Below are 23,313 nucleotides of genomic sequence, written 5' to 3'. Positions count from 1 at the left end.
ATGGAATCGGTCACCGCTAAGTCTCCGCCCACATCGGCTTCGTCGATGTCCATGAGCGACGTCGATATGTCGGAAAATTCGTTATCATCGAGCTACGAGCCACCTGCTGGACTCAGCGGACCGTCCGCCATCTTGCATGAGATACTTCAAACCTATGATCACAGGGTCCGGCCAAACTTTGGGGGTAAGTGTTGTTAATCCTTTGCCTACGGGAACCTGTATTTGCCTATGGGACTTTTACAATGCCGTAGTGAACGGGTTAATTAATATGCGTCTGTTGTTGTTGTTTTTTGGAGGTTTAAGGGGCAGGGGCAGACCTGGGCAGGGTGATTCTTTTTGTTACTTTTCTCTGTGTTTTTTTCTATTTTTTAAAGAATTGCTGTATCTGACAATATTTTGTTTGATATTCTGACAATGACACTGTCTATGCGAGAGAGAAATCGCTTCATCATCATCAATGCCCCGAGCAGTACTATCAATATGGTCGTTAGTAATATTAATCGCATCACAATGCGCTCCGAAATTAATCCTTCCCTCTATTTTTCCCTTCTTCTCCTCCTCTTTCTCTCGGATTTCTTCTTCACCATCTCCTTTCACTACCTCCTCCCTTCCCTCTCCTCAACCTCCTTCTTGCTTATTCCTCCATCTCCTTATCTCCCTTCCTTCATCTAATCCCTTGTTATACCTTTCCTCCCCCATCAGCTCAACCTCCATCTCCCCCTCCCATTCATGCACCCATTCATCCCTGCCCTTTCCACATTAAAAAAAAGCCTTTCCGACATGTACATTCCTGTTTCTACTCCTAAACTTTTTTCCTTGAATCCTTCCCTCTTCCTTCCTTACCTCTTCCCTCTTCCTCCCTTCCCTCTTCCCTCTTCCTCCCTTCCCTCTTCCTATACCTTCCTCTTTGCCTTGTATCCTCTCCTTTTCTTCCTTCTCACTCTTCAGAACTTCTCATGGACATCATCCTTTACCCCTATCTTCTCATTTAATATCCAAATCATTACATAATAGGTATCTTCATTATCCCCATCGTCATTATCACCGTCATCATCATCATCATCACCACCACCACCACCATCACCACCACCACCACATCATTGTCAATTAGTACTAGAATAGCCCACATTGCAGTCGGCCCCTTTGGGTCAATAATAAGGCTTCCACATTCTACGAATGTCAAGAGCACTCGAGTCTTCATAGATTTTCCCATCAAGCACGACTCAATGAGGTCGACTAGAAAAGACTAATGACTTTATCCCAAGCAGGTGAAATTAGTAGACCAACATTCGATTACTTTACAACAGGGCACCTCCTCCTCCACCCCCCCCCCCCCGAAATAAATAAAGCACAAAAAAACAGTTTCCACTTCTACTGATTCACTGTCCACATAATCATCGTATATCATTGTCATCTACATGTTGCCATGTCATCGCACATCTTATAGAAATAATGATGATGGAGTATCTTAGATACCAATAGTCTTGGAATCGACAGGTCCTGGATTCGGAGCTGATTAAATGTGTTTTGTCATTTTTATCTCCAAAACAAGTATCTTAGAATGCCAGAAAGTCATGGGTAAACAAAAAGAAGAAAAAAGAAAGAAGAAGAAAAGCAAACCGTCATCGTCGCCATCAAAACCATCTACTACGCTATTATTGACATCATTCATTGTCATCATCATTATCGTCCGTAGTATTACCATTCATCATTTTTATCGTCATCACCATTATCGTCCGTAGTATTACCAATACCATTCATCATTTGTATCATCATCATCATCATCTTCAAGACTATATTTCCAACCAAGATTCATCAGAATAAATATATATATGTCAATTATGCATTGTAGCAATGGATTCAGAAAAACCTTTCTTTGTGTTCACGCTGTCAAACTACCTGTTAATAATTTTACGAAACTTTTCTCGGTCCCATGCACGTCCACATATTCATGGCTACGATGTTGTTCACATTTTTCGAATGTCAAATGCGTAATGCTCTTCATTGATGTCCATACTCATGTAAACATTATCGACGACTGGTTAATAACTTCCTCTGTTGCAGGTGAATTTGTAGGACAAATATACCGACTGAAGAACTATAATCTTCCGCTCTTGTAGTTGTTTTTCTTTCTGTTCTGTACTACTGAAAGTAACCATGCGTGTTTTCTCTTGAACAGGTGATCTGCATGCAGGAGATCTGCAGAGGACATTTCGATTTCTTCAAAAACGTCATCCTTTATTTCTTTATTAAGTTATTGATAATCTCTAGACTAAACTAGTTGAATAAAGATACGCAATGTTGAGTATATGCTTATGGACACAGTTATAGCCACTGTGTGCATTCCCAATTGGAGATGGATTATACAGGCACCAGTGACGGTCACATCACATCATAATAGGGACTTTTAGATTTGCACGACGAGAACGTGGACTGCTCGTGTGACATCCTTTTGAGGCAATGTGACGTCACTGCCAGTGCCTTAAAAGGACGTCACATTGCCTTAAAAGGATGTATCGCGTCGCAGTCCACGTTCTCGTCGTGTAAATCTAAAAGTCCCTAATAGAACATTACCCAGGGCATTACCCCACCACATGATATCATATAGCATCACATTATATCACCACAAACCATCACATTGTATTACATCACCACACCACCGCACATCACATCATATCACATCACATCATTTCACATTATAATATCACATCACATCATTTCACATTATAATATCACATCGTTTTCATCATAATATCTACCCATATCACATCACATCAGTTCAGACGTGAGGTTATGAGAGTACACGGTTTACTTCTTTGGGCTATTCATAACCTGGCTTAGAAATTATAAACAGGTACAGTTACAATTGTTACTTTTTCGTAATACGGTAAGATCACCGCGGTGCGCATCGTTTCTAGACTCTGTACTCTGGAGCTCACCAGCAAGTGAGTTCCGATACTGCCCCCAACCCCCTCCCCCCCCCCCCCCGAAAAAAGGAAGGAAATTCTGACGAATATTAGAGATGATTATGTACAATATGACAAACCACATTATTATGTCTTGCAATTTGGAATGTGATTTTATAAATATTTTGGAAAGTCTGTGCACTTTAATTGTCATGCTTCCATCATAGCATGTACAATGAATAAACAAACAATCAAATACATGAAGAAATGAAGAATGAAGACAAATTATAAACAAAATATAGGGTATGAAATCGACCTATAATCAAAATCATTCCCTAAAAACTGAACTGACACAAAATGAATTGTTAATTCTACCCGTGCAAAAACGCGCGTGGGTAAGCGATTTAGGTGACGACATGTTCTAAATCCACTTTTCTTGAGTTTCTTGAGAAATGATTAACCGTCCTTCAAGACATATTAAAGCTTTCATTTTCAACCTAATCACACAATCAATCAGATAAAAAAAAACCTTTGTATGCCTTCTTTACACCCACGGTAAAAGAAGATGGAAGATGAATTAATAAAAAAAGAAGTGAATTATTTTACTCTCGCTGACTGGATTATCGTAAGTGATGAAATAAGACGCAACAACGTCACAAACCTTTCATCCAATTTCAAAGTCTAATGTTCCGTAACAATCGAATTAGGAGTGGCACCCCTTTGATAGGATTTGAGATATTTGAGGTAATTTGTTTTGAAGGGGTTGGTTAGAAAATTGAAAAAATCAGCCGGTATTCCTTACACTCCAAATTGAAAATGATGCATATAGAAAAGGGGAAACGTGGCGAAATGCTTTATACACATGAAGTCGCCTGGTTCAATTTATTGGTTGTTGAATGTATTAGGAACTGACGTCATTACTTAGACTTGTAATATTGACAATAATTAGATATATTTATATAGCGCAACTTCTATATAAATGTTCTCTACTGCGTTGTAGTGAAAACAAAACTCCTAACAGTGCTACTTAACTAAACTGATTAAACCAATTAACTCTGCTAATAGATAAATCAACATCTACAAATTAAAAGTGATATTAATGAAATGTGGTGAATGCTATACTAAAGTGATGAATAAGTTAAAGCAGTTACAAGCAGGGCATTGCGTTCACTGACATTTCTTTTCAATTTGAATATGTCGTATACGAATGACACTTAAAAAACATCGTCACATAAGTAGTCTTTTTTTGGGGGGGGGGCAGTTATTGCATTCTTGGATTTTATTTAATCGCCCTTTTCGACTTTTTCCGGCATTCCATATATTTCAAGGATAACAAAAGACTCGCCGTGTTTGTCGCTTTAAACTCCTTTTTTATTATTGGCATTTTTCTAGCACTTGACAACGGCTAGTTATGTATCGATTTCTTTTTTCGATATATTTGAAACATCTTTTGCCCACCATTTTAAGTAATTTCTATAAATAAGTAGAATGTTATTGTCTTTATCTTGCTATCAGTTATTTAAACCCCCTTTATGGGTATCATTTACAACGATTTATCCTCGAATTTCATCAAATTATCAGAAAATATGAAACCAATGCATCTTTTATTCCTGCCGTAATTCTATTAAACTGGTCCAAAAAAAAGGGTAACAATCCTCTTTCCGTATTGATTTTTTCCGAAGACGAAGCATCGGGAACGAAGAGCTCTTACCTCAGCTTACCTATCCTTTTCAGGGCTCTTATTTCTTTAAAAAATACAAGGTGTAACCCAGAAAGCTTATCCTACAATATTATTGAGCCATATTATGTTCACTATTTCGAGGTTCTAAGACGAATAAATGTGTAGTCTCGGTCAGGACAATTTTATACTCAATATCATTTATATCTTACAAGTTTTTATTTTGTTTGTTTGGTTTGTTTGTCAGTATATTTTGTTTGTAAATGTATATACACGGTTTGAAGAAGGATTAACTTATCTTATCCATGCCTTACCTTGATTTATATGGATGAATTTGGCATCAGTTGATTGAAACTTCTAATTATTTTCCACAGAAATTCGGTACTTCTTGAAGTTTTTAAATGTGATTTATTGATCGGAATTACTGGATTAATGACATGGAAATACTTTACTTTTAGGTCAGTGATTATCTTTTAATTAATCTGTATAAAGAAGTTACATGTCAGACTCGTCATTTTCAGAAATATTGATAGTTTTCAAAGAGCTCCATGTTTACTAAAAAAACCTGACATAAATTTAATTGGCAAAAATTTGGAAAATGAAGGATGAGGAGAGTAACAAAATTACGTTAAAAAAACAACTTGTATTAAGATCATGGAGATTCTGAGCTCCGTCCATTAGGCGCAATATTTCATAGTCCTATATGATTTCATAGTTTTTATTCATAGTTTTTATTCTTAGTCCTAAAAGATCATGTTAGAATGTATTTACATTAATATGTTTTGCCTACAGGCATGACAAAACACGTCATTCAGAGGAGACCTTATACTGATCTTCGCAACTTATAAACTTCTTGATATCATTGAGCTTATAAACCACGTGATATCACGATTGCTTTCTCCATGAAAGGCAGTCTACCTGTTAAATCTGGCGGTTCTCAATTAAAGAGAATTTTCTGAAACTGAAATCTCCTTTGAAAAATGTCGTGTCTTTTTGTCTTTGTACAGGAGCAGCCACGAACGTTGCGTGCAGTATCAATATCATCAGTTTGGATTCTGTTACCGAAATTACGATGGTAAGATATCTGCATTCCCCCTTCTTCTTTATATCTATTTGTTATTTTTTATTCAGTATTATTGTTATAATTTTGTTCCATTGTATTTCTTTGAATATAAAAATTGAAAATATATCACCATTTTTTTTCTTTTTCATTGTCATATCATGTACTGATCCACATATCATATTCTCAAACCTCGAAAGACATTTTAGAGGAGGTATCATGGTATAGTGGTCCATCCACTTGACTCTCAATCATAGGGTTGAGGGTTCGAATCTCAGCCCGGCATTAAAGTCCTTCGACAAGACAGTAATCCATTTTTAAATACTTTCCACCCAGTTTGGATGTCCATAAAAATAGTAGTTGCCTCGAGTATTGGTACATCTAGGGTGTGGTCTTTTGGGGGAGAAGTAAACTGGAGGTAGGTGTCTGGAGGGAATTGTTCTAGGACAAAAATTGTCCAGGATAGTTGTCCTGACACGAGTTTATCGGGACTCCCTCCTTGATTAAAAAAATAAGGGGCTTATAAAGATGCCCCTATTAAGATTGTGTTTATGACGTTCCCTTATTTTTCCTTGAAAATAGAAACGCCCCCATGGCGAGGAAGACATGACATCTATTTTTGATATGACGTCAAGTTACGCACGGTTTCTTCTCTACATGCTGTTTAATGTCATGCAGTATCTTGAGTTTTAGATTGTCCTGCAGTTGACATGTCTAGTTTAGGCTCTTCGTTTAAATATATATTTCGTCGCTGTTTTTACGAAGTGACGGTAGTGAAAAAAAATTGCATTCACTTTGCGTTACGATTTTCCTCACTACCGTCACTTCGTGAAAACAAGGACGATTTAAATACAGTTTTGGACTTCGTTTTTTCAAGTCTGAACTTCACCATGACACTTTACCCCCCCCCCCCCCCCAAACCCGTGGATCTGTTTCTCGCTACAGAGTTCTAACCTAAGAAATACCAATTTTCTTGACTTACCGCCTTGTAAAACCCAGAGGTACATAAAATACTCTACAATTCCGTACGTGACTCAAACGCTCAATTTTGATATGAGTAAATCTGCATTCGTAGTATATTTTTTTTCTACTTAGGCCTACCCTTTATTTCAGATTATTCGCAATACCGTTGTACTTTAAAACTGTACCAATTTCCGTTCTTTATCCTGTTTACCTGTCACCGTTACATACCCTCTTTCCTCTTCGCCGCTCACTATCTCCTTTTATTTCCTCTCTCCTCTCTTGTTTTTGTTCTTCTTTATTTCACTTTATTTGTTCTGTCTATCTATACTCCTTTTTTCCCTTTGACTATACCCGATGTTATTATTTTATTCTTGTTAATATCATTCTACATTTCTTGCAATATATACTTCAAAATATTTGTTTCTCTTTGATCGTTTTCTAATGCCAGGTTGTTCCGTTGTACTTTCACTAAATAGAAGATTTGCCTAACTACTTTTGTTTATCATGGAAGTAACATTACTTTCAATACACCCACTTTGTTTACTGCATCGCATACACAAGATGCGATACGCTTTTTAAGTTGTTCCAAATACTTAGCCCTAGTTTTGGGGTATCTTTTTTTTTATATATCACCCCCCCCCCCCCCCCCAGTGTTTATTAAAACCTCTGTATAGTTTCAAGCTAAATCATTGGTATTTGTTTCACTGTTATGTATGTTGTATCACTGTTTAACAAATGGGTAAATTTACGTTGGTAATTCTTTTGTTGAGCAAGATTTGACCAACATTTGTGCAGAGATATGACCCTTCAACTTCCCGACTATACGGTAGCCCACTTGTTGGGACAATCTTGACAAAATACGAAACATTTCTGACCGTGTTAAGTTGGGTACTAACGTTTACCAATACCACTGGGGAAAATATTGCCAACCAAATGGTTGGGTTGACTATTGGCACAATATTGGGCAAACTGTACGGAAAATATTGTCCAACCTTTTCACAGTGTTTCATGTATTAACATCTGTAACATCGCGATTATGTAATTATTCGCCATAAGTACCCAATTCGCATATAAGTGAGTACTATCCAATGATAAATCATAATTTAAATATAGCATTCAGTTTGTCTAATTGCCACGTACATTATATGAATTGGTTACAAGCCATGCATACTGAAATCCATAGCTTTAGGTGAAAAGGAGTGCCCTATACATTCAGGTCATCATTTGCTCTTTAGCAGTAACTGAATGTCATGACCGTTTTGCTGATGATGTTGTTCCGCGTTCGACGCCGCATCAAGCCATGACGAAGTCCGGCAGAGCATGAAGCAAAACCTCAACCATTTTCATCTTTTTCCCCCTGTCCCCTTATCTCAGAACCATCTGTCCAGATCCTACTTGTTTTCCAGCACCCTTTGCCCTTTCCATCAATATTTTTTCCCCTTACGATATAATTCAAAGCAGTAAAAGGCTAGGTTATATTAATGAATTTTGGCCACGTAATTGAGATTTGGAGGTTGCGCATTTTCATGCCGGCGAGTGAAGAAAAATATTTCTATTCATTAATTTCTTTACTTTATTCATTTATGTATTGGAAATGGCAAAATTCATTTCCGAATAAATATGCACTTAAAATCTAATATCCAAACCCATTAAACTTCATTAAATTTTCGAACATTTTAGATGACTTTGTTGTGAACCGCGTTGGACGATGCGAATAGAGGATAATCAAAGAGTGAAAGGTGAAATTAAGTTGCATGAAAATAAATTTACAATCGATGGACCTTTATGTTCCTTCCCGTATGGACAAAAAGCAGTCGTATTTGATTATTTTCTTTTTTTTTTCTATTTAAAAAAAAGTCATTTATTTAATAATTATTTCTGAAATTAAAAACAAATTTTGTTAAATCTGTGTGCAGCTCTGAGCAAAATTAGCCATTTTAAAGTGACATATCGACCACTTTTCATGTTAATTTCATTTGTTTTCTAGACGTATTGTAATACAGCCTCTGAGGAACTAATACTTCAACAAGCTCTGCTTCGAGTTAGTTCCTCTGTTCTCGTGTCATCTATTTTATATTTGTCTTGTTTCATTGTATATTTTTTATACTATACTTATTCATTGTATTATGTTTTGCATGGGAAATAAAATCATTTGAATCTTGAATCTCATTTTAATCTAATAAATTGAAGAGAGGTATACACTTATCTTCTGCATTATTTTTTAACTATATTTGCCTGCAATGTGTGTACATTTTTTATGAAAGGCAGACGTACAATTAACATCAAGTTAATCAAATTAATGAATAAATCAAATCAAAATTACTTCTCAGTTGTGGGCGTTATGTTTGAAGAAATTTCAAGGAATCCTTTATAGGACTGTACCTCTCTGATGATTATCAAATATGATTCGGTAGTGTCCCTCCCTTTTTTGTTTATAACAGAGGAAAAAATCAGTAGAGTTTATAAGGGTCTTCACCGAAATGGCCTGTATAGATGCATTCCACCATTTACCCTTCGCGAGAAAAAAAATCATCCCGTCCGTTTATTAATGTGTGGATACGCAATTTTTCGTCCTCATTATGTGTGTAATAATTTGAAAATTGCCATACTATATTTGAAGAAATATAGTCATATTAGGTCGTGAGTAATGAAATAGGTCAAACCAGATATGTGAATTTTAATTAGTAATGAATAATCGTGCCCTCCTAATGAATTTTAAGGTTAAAACCTCTTTTTCAATATTCCGACGGATCGTTCTTGCAAATTGTGCTAATTATTTGGAAGGTCCGTAATTCCAAAACTCGTACATATCTTATTCGAGTGCGTATCATAATGGGCGAAATTCTGAAAGTTATGATGTGTTATATTCCGAATCAGGTGCATCGCTAACGGGGCTTATGGATGTGACATCTTCTTTAAAATGTTAATTTGACCAAACTTGAAACTTAAAAAAAAAACGTTTTAGCCCTCCATAGGCTACTTTATTGTGTCAAACAAAAATTTTAATCAAATCGAATTTCGGCTTAACTTGTCGACAGACTGTCAAATCGCCCTCTATTTAAAATGGTCTATCAAGATGATTAACTGCAAAACACATCTCTCCTTATTTGGAAACTTTCCCTACGTAGTAATACTTTAAATCCGTAAATATATTTTCCTTTACTTTATTCATTTATATCTGATCAAGGTGACAGGATTCAGATATAAATGAAAAATCCGTTTTACGTCTTTTTGCTGAATAGACACAAAAGTCCTACAAAACATAGTTATACAGAAAAAAGTGAAACACAAAATAATATCAAGAATCAAATAATATACATCTTAATTTTATTTCATTGCAGGACTTCGGAATGACCATCCTGCTGAAGGAGTACTGGAACGATCCGAGACTAGCCTACGGGAACAAGTCCCACTTGCCTTACCTAGGATCGGGGAAGGACATGATAGAACAGATCTGGGCCCCGGATCTATTTTTCGCCAACGAGAAACAGGCCAACTATCATGACGTCACGCAACCAAATAGGCTCGTTCGCATCTATCCAAATGGGGATATTTACTACAGCATGAAGTAAGTGGAATTTTTTTATCATAATATGGGGTGTTTCACAAAGATCCTAAGTAGAACTAATCTCTAAGTTGGACTTAACTATTATGGAAAGCCGTTAGCATCTTTAAAAATATTTTGTAAAAGTTATTTTAAAAGGCATAAATTGTTGATTCAAATAATCCATATTTTCTATTATCAAGGAAATTTCATGTTCTTGATGTGGAATTTATGAGAAGTCGAAAGTACTTGGCTTTTTCCTTTTGAATATATTTTATTTTAAGGCTACAAATGGCTCTCCATAACGTTGAAGTCCAACTTAGATTTAAGTTCGACTTAGGATCTTTATGAAACACCCTAAGAATTATTGCTCGTTTGCCTCTCAACAGGTGAGTTGTCTATAGAAGAAAACACTGTCAACAGACCCGTTCAAAAACATGTGGTGCTTACGCCGTTTGGGAAACAGGGGACACCTATACACAAATAATGGTATTAAAAAAATGTGCCATTAGGATAATTATGAATCCACCCACTTTTGGATTTTGTTTCAACTTGGTTAATATGTTGCCATTTCAAAGTAAGTATTCCATATTTGTTATCCTTATTGGACAATATGTTGCTCAGGGTGGGTAAAATAGAATGTCCAAAGTTGGTTGGATACATCATAAGCATCGTGCTAGGCAAGTTTTGTACCCAACATTTTAAAGTTAAGGCCGAAAATAACTTGAATTTGATACCAAAATTATTGTTTTACTTTGTATACTACAGCTATCTTGATTTGCTTTCCATGACTAAATGAAAATGCTATTTTCCATACTAGTACGTCTTTTATTACCTGTGTGTGTGTAATTGGGTTTTTACAGACGTGTATCAATCAGATATGATTATCTACGTCTGGAGACCGACCTTTAACGTCACCTTCCGAAAGACGTGACTCAGCTTCGAACCTGCGTTCGTGGCTCTTCTTCTTTTCTTTTACCCCCCCCCCCCCATCTCACTGTCATCTACTTTCATTTTCTCTCTGTCATTCTCTCTCATTATTTCTCCCCAACTTCTTTGTCACTCCAACACACCCATACACTTTATTCGTGTACAGTATTTCCTATTAATATCATGTTCTTTTCTCTCTCTCTCTCTCTCTCTCTCTCTCTCTGTCGTTTATTCTATCCATCTATCGTTCTGTCTTTTCTGTCTATCTACTATTCTCCTTTCCTCATGATTCCCTCCCTACTCTTCTCTCTCTCTCTCTCTCTCTCTCTCCTCTACCCCTCCCTTCTTTTCCTCACCCTTTCTTTCGATGTTGCACTCTTTCCTTCCGTGTCCGTATCTAAATTCACCATGTCATGCGCCTCTTCCATCAAACCACGACTGACGACAACAGTTCTTTTCCAAGGCAACATTTTTTTCTTTCCCCTTCACTTGTTACGCTCATGGAGTTTGGCGGGAATCGTTGTCACCTCTACCGCTTATTATCCAGCTACCGATTACTATCATGGGATCGTTCATTGTCACGCAAACTGTCGCCTGCAGAGAAGATGAGAATCAGTTTCTTTGCATCACGTAAAACGGAAGAGGAGTTGAATACATGATTACCATCCTCGACCCCGGGGCATGTCTTCTTAAGCGGCAAAGATGGATGTCTCATAAAACATTTAACATTTTCGTTTTATCCGCGGATTTCTTTCCTCACAATCTACTCACGAAGATCATTGTTCCCAATTTCGACGCATGCAAGAAAAGAAGAGATTCGTTAAATTTTCATTGCCTGGGTTAGAACGCTTGGCGGAAATTATCGTTTTAAGAGAGGCAGGAGTTCGCGCCTGGAAAATCAAATATGCTAGAAGTCAAACAAGCATAGAAAGGGGAAAAACATGGGGGATGAAACATCTCTTATAAGAAAATCAAAGTACCAAATTAACGGTATCTAACATTGTGACACAATCCTAAATGCACAATTACATTTCTCAATTGTTCTGCCATTCACTGTAGCTGTATCTTCCACTAAACGTCAATTGAAAAAAAGGGTGAGTCTAAGGTATTTTTGTTCCATAGGTTACCGACCACATCAAAGACTTTAGTCTAAATGTATTGTGTTAATAGCCCTACTATAGGCCTACCTGGACAAAAACAAACATCAAGAAGAATGATCCTTTTCAATGTTAATTATTTTCTGTATTCCAGGATACTTGGTAACGTATGGAATAGAAAATGACTAGATATCTCGGACTTGCCCTGAAAGACCCTTTCACTAGGTTCGCAGCGCTTAATCACACACCTACGTACACACACGCACACACAAACGCACACCTTCAGCATCACCCACACCAAAACGCACACCTTCAGCATCACTCACACCAAAAACTCCATACACTCACTGACCCTAACTATTAATTTGCACTCGACAATCAGTGGTCCGAGTTTCCACTTCTTAGCGAAAGCTTTCTTCATATAACGAAATAAAAACCGACAACACGGTAGACCCCTTTGAAGACCAGCTTGTAGCTGAAAAGGGTGATCCTTCCCATTATATGGAAAATAGATAAATAATTCAAAATCAAAATCAAATTGTTGCATGGTACGTAATTTGCCTCAAGCAACAGCTCTCATAATATCTTTTCTAGTGTACAGATTTTTTCTCCAAAATTCCACCATGAAGTAAATTTAGAGTACTTATGTGCCGCGCCGAAATAGGCAGAAAATTCACGAAAGTAGGAAATCGGGTTAAATTAAATCCGGAGCCTAATTCGTTTTAGTGGGGGTGATGAGGCGGCCGACCAATTTAGCGCCGGGTTTTCGCACTTTGATGTATCTAAATCTCGACTGAGCGATCGATCATTATCGTCACGAGTGTTGATTAAAATCGTGAAACCGTGCACCTTATCGTCTGCGAGAGCAAGTTTCCCTTGACACCATGCATGCACCCATTTACAATCAAGTACATGCAAATGTTTAAAGGTATATTACTGTGTCGATTAAAGCCGAGTGGGCTAGTTATATACGAAATTCTTTTTTTTCTAATATCTGAATTCACTTATGAAGTTGCGTGATGGCCCAGTGGTACAGTCTTTGAACCGTTGTGTCTCGGAATCGAAACAGGCGATAAAGTATTGCTTTTCAGGCGGAAATCTTCACTGGATAGCCGTATTTTTATTAGTTGATTATAATAATTATCCACAAGACAATAATTGCAGCCTTGGTTGTTAAGTGAAGATGTTAATCTTGTTTAACTTAGTCTACTGACAAATGGAGCTTCATTAATGTCAACCTCAATTTCGCGCTCAAATTAATAGTAGTTTCTGTTACAAAATACAAAGGATTGTATAGTTTAACATAGAAGTGAGAAATCTACTCCATGTTCCACAATATTGTTTGTTTATTCAGTTAGAGACCTATGATAAGTTTACCAGGGTGAAGAGGTTGAAACCTATACCCACTTAGTTGTCGTTTTTTAAAACTTGAATTTAAGCTATATAGGGTGCAGTCTGTGAATACTGACCTTTATGTCTAGGTATGTAGCGCTAGATGTGTTTAATTGTTGTTTTTTCACTTGTCGAGCCAGAATTGAATAAACTTGATCAAACTTCAATCTCTTCTCTTGCTAAAGTTTCTAGATTGTCTCGGCAAAGGGGCAGACTGGTGTCTAAACACTCTAGTTTATCCAGCTGCGAATAGTGATATCGACCACCAGACGTGACCTGATCAAAGTAAAGAAGAGTAGCTCGTTTTTGTTTTCGTTTTCTTCTTTAAAAGAGAACAGCCGTCGATCCTGCAAATTGCCTCAATTAATGTGACATTTATGCCATTCCGAAGTGTTCAGTTGGGGCCTACGGTCTCCAATCTTTCATTGGCGTGTGGAATTAAACACACCAAGCCCCGTGTCGAGTAATACGAACAGAGACTCAACCCTAACAAAATGTTAAGTTTCAGGGTATTTGATGAGAGACGTCCCCGATTGAACCCGCTAACTATTTTAGATTAATCACTCAACATGTCCGGTATAGGTCTTGTAAAGGCACGTATTTCCTATCTTCCAATCGAACGTTGAAACAAGAACTTTTGCTTTCCAAATACACCCTAAGATTTTATTTATTTTTTTGCAAATTAAGATCTGTTATGGTTCCGAACCTTGTCCCGAATGTAGAACCCCAAGAGGGTTCTACAGTGGAACCTTTAGGATAGGGTTTTTTTTAAAGGATTTCGCGATCAATGTGTGGAACAGAATATCTAACAGACTTTAAAGTCGTATTCGCTAACGTTCTGATAGAAGGAATAAGAGACGAAGGAATGAATTGTGAATAACTACTTTTCCCCAAAGCAAGACGTCAAGAAAAATGTATTTTGCCTTCATTTTTTGTATCAATTTCGTTTTTCCGTAATATGTCAAAAAAAACCTTTAGGAGATTCTTTAAAGAATCATTGTGTCAGTAATGACCCCTTTTTAGTACTGAAGTAACCTTTAATGAACTTCCAAATCCTTACAATATTCCTAGGAGAAGTTTTAGCATTAAGTTTTAGAATCACTAGGCAATGTCAAGAACCCTAAAAAAAAAACCCACATCTTTCGAAGAGTGAAAGGGGCTCGATGTTTCGACATACGGACGGCGTGGCAACGGGTATCGTGTGTTGGGTCGAAAGAAAGAAACAAAATCATATCATGAAGTAACCATTGCTCCTCGCCTCCTCGCCCCCTCCCTACACACACAAGCGCTCACACGCACACCCCTACCATCACCATGGCAATGAGCGAGTCTCGGAGGACTAGCGGCGGACTATAGCGGCGGGGCTTTTGAAATATCATGCCAGATTCTTCTTTGAACCCTGTTAACGAGACTTTCCTTTCATTAAAGGTTTTAATTTTATTATGTACATTATTCTTAAACTAACTGTACACATATTTTTCTTATGATAACGAGATATAACGCATTATTATTAAACACTGCACTATTTATAGCTACTTGCGCCCTCTATACAGCCAACAATGCCGTTGATCTCCCATGATGCCCTTTTTCTTATGTTAATTTAAAGCTAATTTGATGAGATAACCACCTCCCAGTGACCTTGCAGGGAGGTCCCTCATTGCCAAACTAGTGCAGAGGGGCTTTAAAAAAAAAACTGTTGAATCTTATACCTTTAAGAGAAGCGTAGAGTTCAAAGAACACCTTTTAATCAAGCAGCCACGCTGGTAATCCGAAGAAGTAGACTACCCTTTGGGGTCGTGGGACGTTTCCTCTCATGTGCACCACTTGAGTCAAAGGTGCAGAGAATAATCAATAAAATGATTACAACCCGTTAAGTGCCCCCAAGAAAAATCCAGTCAGTTTCAAGAACGACCGCGAGGGTTAACAGAGGTGGATTGAAGTCGACTTTCATTATATGTTGGTGTCGAATGTATTCAATTCGAGTAATGTTTACTCAGGAAATCAATATTGACTTTCAATGAATGATTACAACTCCCTAAAGGCCCCAAGAAAGAATATATCCGATATCAGAGTTTGTTTTAAGAGTGATGGCGATGGTTTAAAAGTGTTGGAATTAAATCTATGTTCACTATTGGATAGAGAAATGCATTCATGTCAAGTATTCTTTATTCATGAATTATCATTAATAATCAATAGATGAGTATGACTCGTCAGTTGCCAGAATATAAAATCAACTGATATCAGAGCAGGTGTTAAGAATGACGGCGTGGGTTAAAAGAGTTTATTTTATGTTGTAGAATATATTCAACTCAAGTAATCTATATCTAAGAATCGTTATAAATAATCAAGGAATAATTACAACTCGTTAGGTGCCAAGGAAAAGTTCTACTCGATGTAGCAATGATATAGGAATCACCGCGAGGGTCATATAGGGCGTTTGGAAATAGGCCAAATTTCATTATTTTAGGATGAAGAATGTATTTAGTTCTACATGCCTTTACTCTAGAATCGTTAAAGATGTGAATGAGTGTCGATATAACTATGAGGTGATATAAAATGTTTTAAGAGTTAACAAACATCATTTATGTACCCACCTTGTAGGGAAAGGAAATGGGAGAATTCGTTCATTTATATTAGAGAGAACGAAAGAAATTAAAGGGAGGGGAGCAAGGGACCAACGGAGGGTCAGTGGGAGGTGTAGGTCCCAGGGAAGGAGGGGAAACAGAAATATGAAGTTTAAGTGTCAATATATATTTAAGTTTTGAATTGTAGAGACTCTTTACAAGGCTTACGCATGCTAAAACACCGACCGGTCCTACGGGAAAATATCCATTTTATCCAAATGCCCATTTCGCCCGTGTTCGCGCCTTGACTTTATTTTCGTATTGTCTTCTTTTTTATTAATTGAACGATTTGATTTCATTTATAATCTATGTTTTACTCCCAACTACAGGTTGACGTTGGTTCTCTCGTGTCGAATGAATTTTGAGACTTTCCCCATGGACATGCAACGGTGTAGAACCGTTGTGGAAAGTTGTGAGTATACCTAATTGTTATTATTATTTACATAAATCTTTAATATTCTAATTGTACATCATATCTGCCGCTTTTCATAATGTCGTATTCAATAATCAGTTTTAAGAAGTTTTAATGACACTGAACTAGAGCACAAAAAAAAATTGGAATTGGAGCCGCGATCGATACACAAACTTAACGGGTTTTTATGGGGTGGTCTTCATTTTCAAAGTGTGAAAAGAATTGAAATGCTGTCAAAGTTATATTTTCATACTTAAACTTTAGAAAAGGGCAAACTTCCACTTTGATGTATATGATTTTAGTTATCATCTTTGAAAAGTGTCAAATGTATAAACCCAGTATCTAACCTGATTTATTGACTAAAATTGCACACTGCTAAATCAAAGTTTTGGTCGGTAAACTTCAAACGGTAAAACTTCAAACCGTTGTCGACCAATTTGTACTTTTTTAACTTGTGTCGGCAAATTAAAAACACTTGCACTCTGGAGGATTCTTTGTTTCTATGTTTATGCTCATCTTTTTTCTGGCCAGAATCAGGCATCTGTTACGCGTTTAGTTTAAAACACGGTTGCGTCCTTTCTCACTTTTGTAGAATCACCGAAAAACGGCGATCACGATCGCCGATCGTAAACTCACAAAAAGATGCGTTTACAATTTGTAAACGCGTTTAAGTGGGGTCAACGCACTAACCTCTAGTGGGTCTACGTAGCACAGTGCAGGTTTGCGAATCCAGCTGCTAGGCCAATTAAGGCCACCCAGGGAGAATTGCCTGGAGGAGCCAGAGAAGTGAGCATAAACAGTACACCGTGGAACTGCGATTACGATGAGTGTTTACGATGAGCGTTACAAATCGCTCATTCTGCCTTCAAAATTTAAGCTTAAACGCACCGCCTCCAGACATAGTTTTTATTTCAAACTGCTTTAACTGCTTGATAGAATGAAATTACCCTTTTCTCCTCCTTATTCTATGCCTTCTAGATCAGAGTACGGATAACGAGCTAACGTTGGAATGGAGGGAGCCGGACGCAGTGGTCCTCAGCACATTGATCATGTTGCCTCAATTCAGTGTGATACCCGAGCTCAGTCATGGCCCTTGCACCGACCAGTTTTATACCACAGGTAAGCAGGCGTAATGGCTACCCGGGGTCCTTTTGGGGGCAGAAAGAAAAAGGTATAATTAAAAAAAAGTGAAATAAAAACCCGGAAAATCATGTCGTTTTAGCAATATTTGGAAATCACTGGGTATAAAAATAAGCCATTTTTAATACATCATCCATTTCAAATCTCTTCCTATTATAAAGAATGGCCTGAATAAAGAGTGACCTTCTTGGGATACTGCTTAAACACTGTTTTATATACAAACAAAGGTTTACAGTCTTTACAAAACCAGCTCGCTGATTTCACATTCTTACCGTATTATATTATAGTATTAATGACTGCTTTGAGAGAAATAGTTGTTTTATTACGCTCAAGGGAAGGTTAGAATTGTGCTATTCCCCGAGGCTTGCCGAGGGGAATAGCCCAATTGTAACCTTCCCGAGAGCGTATGAAAACAACTATTTCTCGAATATTAAAGCAGTCATTAATACTTTTATATGCCGAAAAAAAATAGACTAAAAAATAAAAAATAAAAAATAATTTACATTTTTGTCGAAGACGGGATTCGAACTCTTGCGTACAACAAGAGGTGTATCGAAAACCAACGCTTAGACCACTCGGCTATCGCGCGCCGTTAACATGCTTGGCAGTTTTCTCCAATATATACATTAAAATGGATTGAAAACGGCTCCGCGTGAGGGATGCTTCGCAAAAGCTCCATGAAACGGACCCTTCTTTTACTTTTGCAATGCATATTGGCACGAACTTAGATCAAGATCTATCGGCAGATGTTGTTTTTTTTTTTTGAGAGTTAATTTTCGTCTTCATGTCAACAATGCAAGATAAAATTGTCGGTAAGATCGATCGAGATTCAATTGTATTGAAATTGCCGACCAATTTTTCGCACACGTATGGTATCCTCCATCGCTCAAACCATTTTTTAACATGTAAACCTATGGGGTAACCATGGAGACTGACCTATTTTTTTAATAACCATGGTTATTAAAAATATTGAAATGTTTTAAGCATGGTTACCGGGAATTTTACAGGAACAGTTGAAGTTTATGAATGCAATTCGACCAATCAGATGGCTGGATTTCTTAAGTGAGGTATATAATGTCCAAAAACATCGTGAGTCCAGAAACATCGTGAGTCTTCTCATTCTAAACTATATCCCAAGTTGGCCACCTAATATTCAAATGTGCATCTTCTTTGTATCTTCATATATCAAATTGAAATCAAACTACATTGTACCACATACATCTGTGAATATTAATGTACACCACCTCTTTCTTTCTTTTTTTCTTTTTTTCTTTCTTCTCTCTCTCTCTCTTTCCCCTTTTACCAATATGTGTTCCTCCATATTTGTATTATTATTATTTTATTATTAGTCATGTTATCAAGCTTTGCTTATTTTGTCAACCCTCCAGTTTGATTTTTTTCGATTAGTTACAGCCAGCCTTACTTTATTTGACATTATACTCTTTTGAAACGTGTACAATTTGCAACGGTTTTTTTGTTATAAAATATTATATTAGTAAAAATGCAAAAGAAAAAGAAAATCAAACAGAAATAAATAAACCAAATCAAATCAAATCAATCTTCCCTCTCATCAGGCAACTATTCCTGCATCGAGTTCTCCTTCGTGCTCATCCGCGAGCTCACCTTCTACGTGGTCCAGGCCTACATGCCCACCGCCCTCCTCGTCATCATCTCCTGGGTGTCCTTCTGGATCGACATCAGTCAGGCCGCCGCTCGGGTCTCTCTCGGCGTCACCACCATACTCACGATGACGACAACGACCACGGGCTACGCGGGGTCCGCCGGCCTGCCGAAAGTTTCGTATACAAAGGTTCGTGAATTAAATTCTGATCTATTTTTAAATCCATATGGGGAAATAAGAAGAACAAGATCGCAGAGGCTTTCGCAAAATAATTTTCAATAAAAAATGCTGTTTGCCCTTTTTTTTCAATAAGAATTTATTTTAAAATCCTGATATGATCTTAGAAAATCCCGATAATACCCCTTTGGGGGTGGTGTTGCAGCAACATGCTTGTGCAAAAGCGCTGCTAATAGCGATTAATGGACGTTCATAGAGTTATTGCGGTAAAGAAATACATCAGATTTATTCACTAAGAAATATAAGATCTTTTAAAGAATATATATACTTCATGAAACTTACAGAGTTGTTCTCGATAGCAAATAATTTATCACTGTAATTTCAATACAACTTACGACGTAAATGGGGCTATTCAACTTGAGAATGCAGAGCCATCTATGCAGAATCAATGGCTATGTGAGCATGCATGGGGAAACTCATTTGCGGACCTCTTTTCAGGACTGGGGTCTAAAAAGTACCAGTATCGAAATTATATCGGGGTGCTTCTAGATTTTTATTATGTGTTATACTTTCATCAGTTATATTCATATTTGTATATATATTCTTTTCGGAAAGGAGTATCCATATGACAGATTTCCAAACGAACAAAAACGTGATTGCATCAAAGATTATTATCACATCTGAAATGATCATATCATTTTGATGCTGTGTGATAATTCCCTCTTTCCTTTTTTTTATTTTATTTCTGTTTGCAGGCCATCGATATTTGGTTTGATGCTTGTTTAGCCTTCGCCATATCCAGTTTATTTGAATACTCTGTGGTTCACTATTTATGGACAAAAGACAGGACAGAGAGACAAAGACAAAAGGTCTTGAGGAAAAATAATAAAAAGGTATGAATCTTCTTCTAGCATGCCTATAGGTAATACCATATGTCGTTGTTGCTCTATCTTGTTAGGTAAAATTACAACGGCAGCGGTTTAAATTTGGAGATATCTGGCTCCCATCAGTTATGGTGTGAAAATAAAATCAAATTCTGGACAATGAACAATGAAGTAAGGAGTGTTGAAAATAATTGTCAGAGAGAGAGAGAGGGAGGTTATAGGGAGGAATTATCACAATAAAAGATGAGACAAAGCAAGAGAGAGAGAGAGAGAGAAGAAAAGAGGAGAGGGAGATAGAGAGAGTAGGAGTGGGGCTGGGGAGGAAGGCGAAGACAGAGACAGACTTGAGACCACGAAGTTGTAGAATGGGGAGAGACTATCCCGTGTTGCATAATATTGACACAATGGGAATGAATTAAATTCACATGTGGCGATCTTTAAATTCTTTCTTCTCTTCTTGTTTGTTTTAACCATGCAGTTCCATTTTCCCAGCACCTGTTTGAGTGGTCCCGACAACGAGTCCCCAAACCGTCACCATCGTCATCAGTTCCGTTCGGCCACCAGCGGTCGATCGACCGAATACACCGTCGCCATCGACGAGAACAAGCCCGACCCGCGATTCGCCAATTACAACTACGGACCAACATACCGACCCGTCCGAAATGAACAGTACCGAAACAACTACGACAACGAAACCCCAAGGATGGACTCGCTAGACGAGGACGTCGAGAATGGAATGGCTTACGAGAGTCGTAACCACAGAGACTGTCATGTTCCAGGTGAAAAAGAGCATCCCGTATTCTTTGGGCTCTTCAAATCGTCGTCTTCGTCGTCTTCGCCCTCACCTTCGCAGGGCTCGCACCGGAGCTCGAAGCTGCTGGCCCTGCGGATCGACCAGCTGGCCCGCGTCCTATTCCCGCTCACTTTCCTCCTCCTTTCCGTCACTTATTGGTCGTATTATCTAAGCCGGCGTAGGGTGTCTGATATATTATGAAACGTGTGTGTACTGCCCAAACTGACATTAACCGCTGTAACCATGGCAATGGTTCCAGGACCAGGTCTAAGGATCAAAAGAACCTGATGAACATTATAGTACCACCTTTCTCCACGCCTTCTAGGACTAAACATCTGTGTTAGCTGTTCCGTGCCTGGACCAAGAAACCTTTCTCCTAAAGGCGATAGATGAGATAGAAGGTCCGCTGTTCAAGAGGGATGACGTAAAGAACATTAAATATGATGAACTGAAGGAGCACATCAGGATGAACAGAAGAGATAGAAAAGAAAAGGGAGGAAAATTAGTTCAGGATAGATGCTGACAAAGGGAGAAAGCGTCATGAATAGAAATTAAATGGTTAAAAGTAAAGAATACGATGACTTTTATAGAACTATAGAAAGTTAATATCTATGGCTAGCTCTGTATAAAGATATTTAAGACAAAGAAGGATTTTAATGAAGTGTTGTGTTCCCACATATTATATGTTCAGGTGCTAGTCCACGCTGATTACATACTTTTTTGACAAAAGAGGAGACTGTGAATGAATTGCTGATTTGTATTTAACCAGACTGGCCCTTGCGAGTTGCCGGACGGCATTGGATCTTCCTATAAAGTTGAGAGGGAAAATGACACTTTCTAACAGAATAAAATACGACCAAGGTCATTAGGGGTAACTACCTTTAGAGGCAATCGAATGTCAAAAGGGGGAGGGGAGAAGATAGGAAAGGGAGGGGGAAATGAACTATAGGGCCCCGGCCTGCCGCCCTCCCACCCCTCCTATAACGGTGGACTAGTAAAGTTTTATTTCATTTACCGCGGAAGGCCGATGCCGTCACTGGCTTTGAGGAGGCCAGAATGGCGTGAAATCTGTATTAGAGCCTTCAGCAGACGGCAAGTGAGACATACGGTAGTTTCCCGCCAAATCGGGGCAACATCCTCCAGTTATGGCGCTTAAGATCTAGGGTCTGAACCGCATGGCGAAATTAAGGGGGCAGGTGGACGGGGGCACTTGAATTGGCGCAAAACACGACAAAAAGATTGTCGCAAAATAAAAACGCATGTGAGAGAAAGAGAAAGGAGAGAAAAGTCACGTTCCGTTAAGTATTATTATGCGCCTCGACATGAAAGGTACATTGTATTAGAAATACAGATTTATAATGCTGGATTGCTTTGCCCCCTCGCCCCCTGCAGCCCGTAAATCCCGCACCCGGCCACCCCCCCCCCCCCCCACTCATTGTTATTTAGGGTACGCATATGCGTGTTTCCTCTTTTTAAAACACCCCCTAAGTCCGGTGTGTAAAGTCAATTTTTTGTATGTACGAGCCGGACTTCGGTGTGTGAAAAGTACCCCTTTACCGGACATTTTGGTGACACGCATGCGGTCATTCCGACCCCGGAGTGGGGGGGGGGGACCCCCACCCCTTTCCCAATGTTTTGAAGGCCTAGAAGATATTGCTCCACCCTACAGTCAGTCTGTATCACGCATGGCTGTCGAGATCCATTTTCCCTATTCCCTGGCTGGGAGCCCCCCCCCCCCCCCCCCTCCTCTTGTATCGGAGACGCCATTATTTCTTACTCAACATGATCGATGTCCAGTGAAACGAGAAATATTGCTAAATTATCTCTCGGTCAATGATCATTATCAATCAAATCATTATTACTATGTTATGTAAAGATGTAAGTGTACAATCAAAATGACATGAGATATTATTGTAAATATATAATCATATCATATATTTATTATGATTATGTTATTATAATGCTGTAAATTATATTGATTTTGTTTCTATTTCTTCCTTCTTCATTATTTTGACATTCTATGCATTATCATGGCTGGTCGATCGTGAATGAAAACTGAAAATTATTACCCAAATGCAAGCGATGTAGAAAA

At 38.0% G+C, this 23,313-nt stretch overlaps 1 protein-coding gene across 1 annotated transcript; it reads left to right on the top strand.

The window, feature by feature from the left end:
* On the top strand, nt 1–22,641 carry LOC586748 (glycine receptor subunit alpha-4). The gene is made up of 8 exons (XM_030976038.1): nt 1–184; nt 5,592–5,659; nt 9,949–10,175; nt 16,524–16,606; nt 17,585–17,725; nt 19,321–19,556; nt 20,300–20,437; nt 20,907–22,641. The coding sequence occupies exons 1-8, from the start codon at nt 1–3 to the stop codon at nt 21,420–21,422; spliced, it is 1,593 nt and encodes a 530-aa protein (XP_030831898.1). The 3' UTR covers nt 21,423–22,641.
* Nucleotides 22,642–23,313: the final 672 nt, after the last annotated feature.

The sequence above is a fragment of the Strongylocentrotus purpuratus genome, unplaced genomic scaffold, assembly GCF_000002235.5.
Source record: "Strongylocentrotus purpuratus isolate Spur 01 unplaced genomic scaffold, Spur_5.0 spur5_scaffold_8, whole genome shotgun sequence".
Classification (NCBI taxonomy): Eukaryota; Metazoa; Echinodermata; class Echinoidea; order Camarodonta; family Strongylocentrotidae; genus Strongylocentrotus; species Strongylocentrotus purpuratus.
The sequence above is the reverse complement of the archived record's forward strand: the minus strand, read 5'-3'. Positions and strand labels throughout refer to the sequence as shown.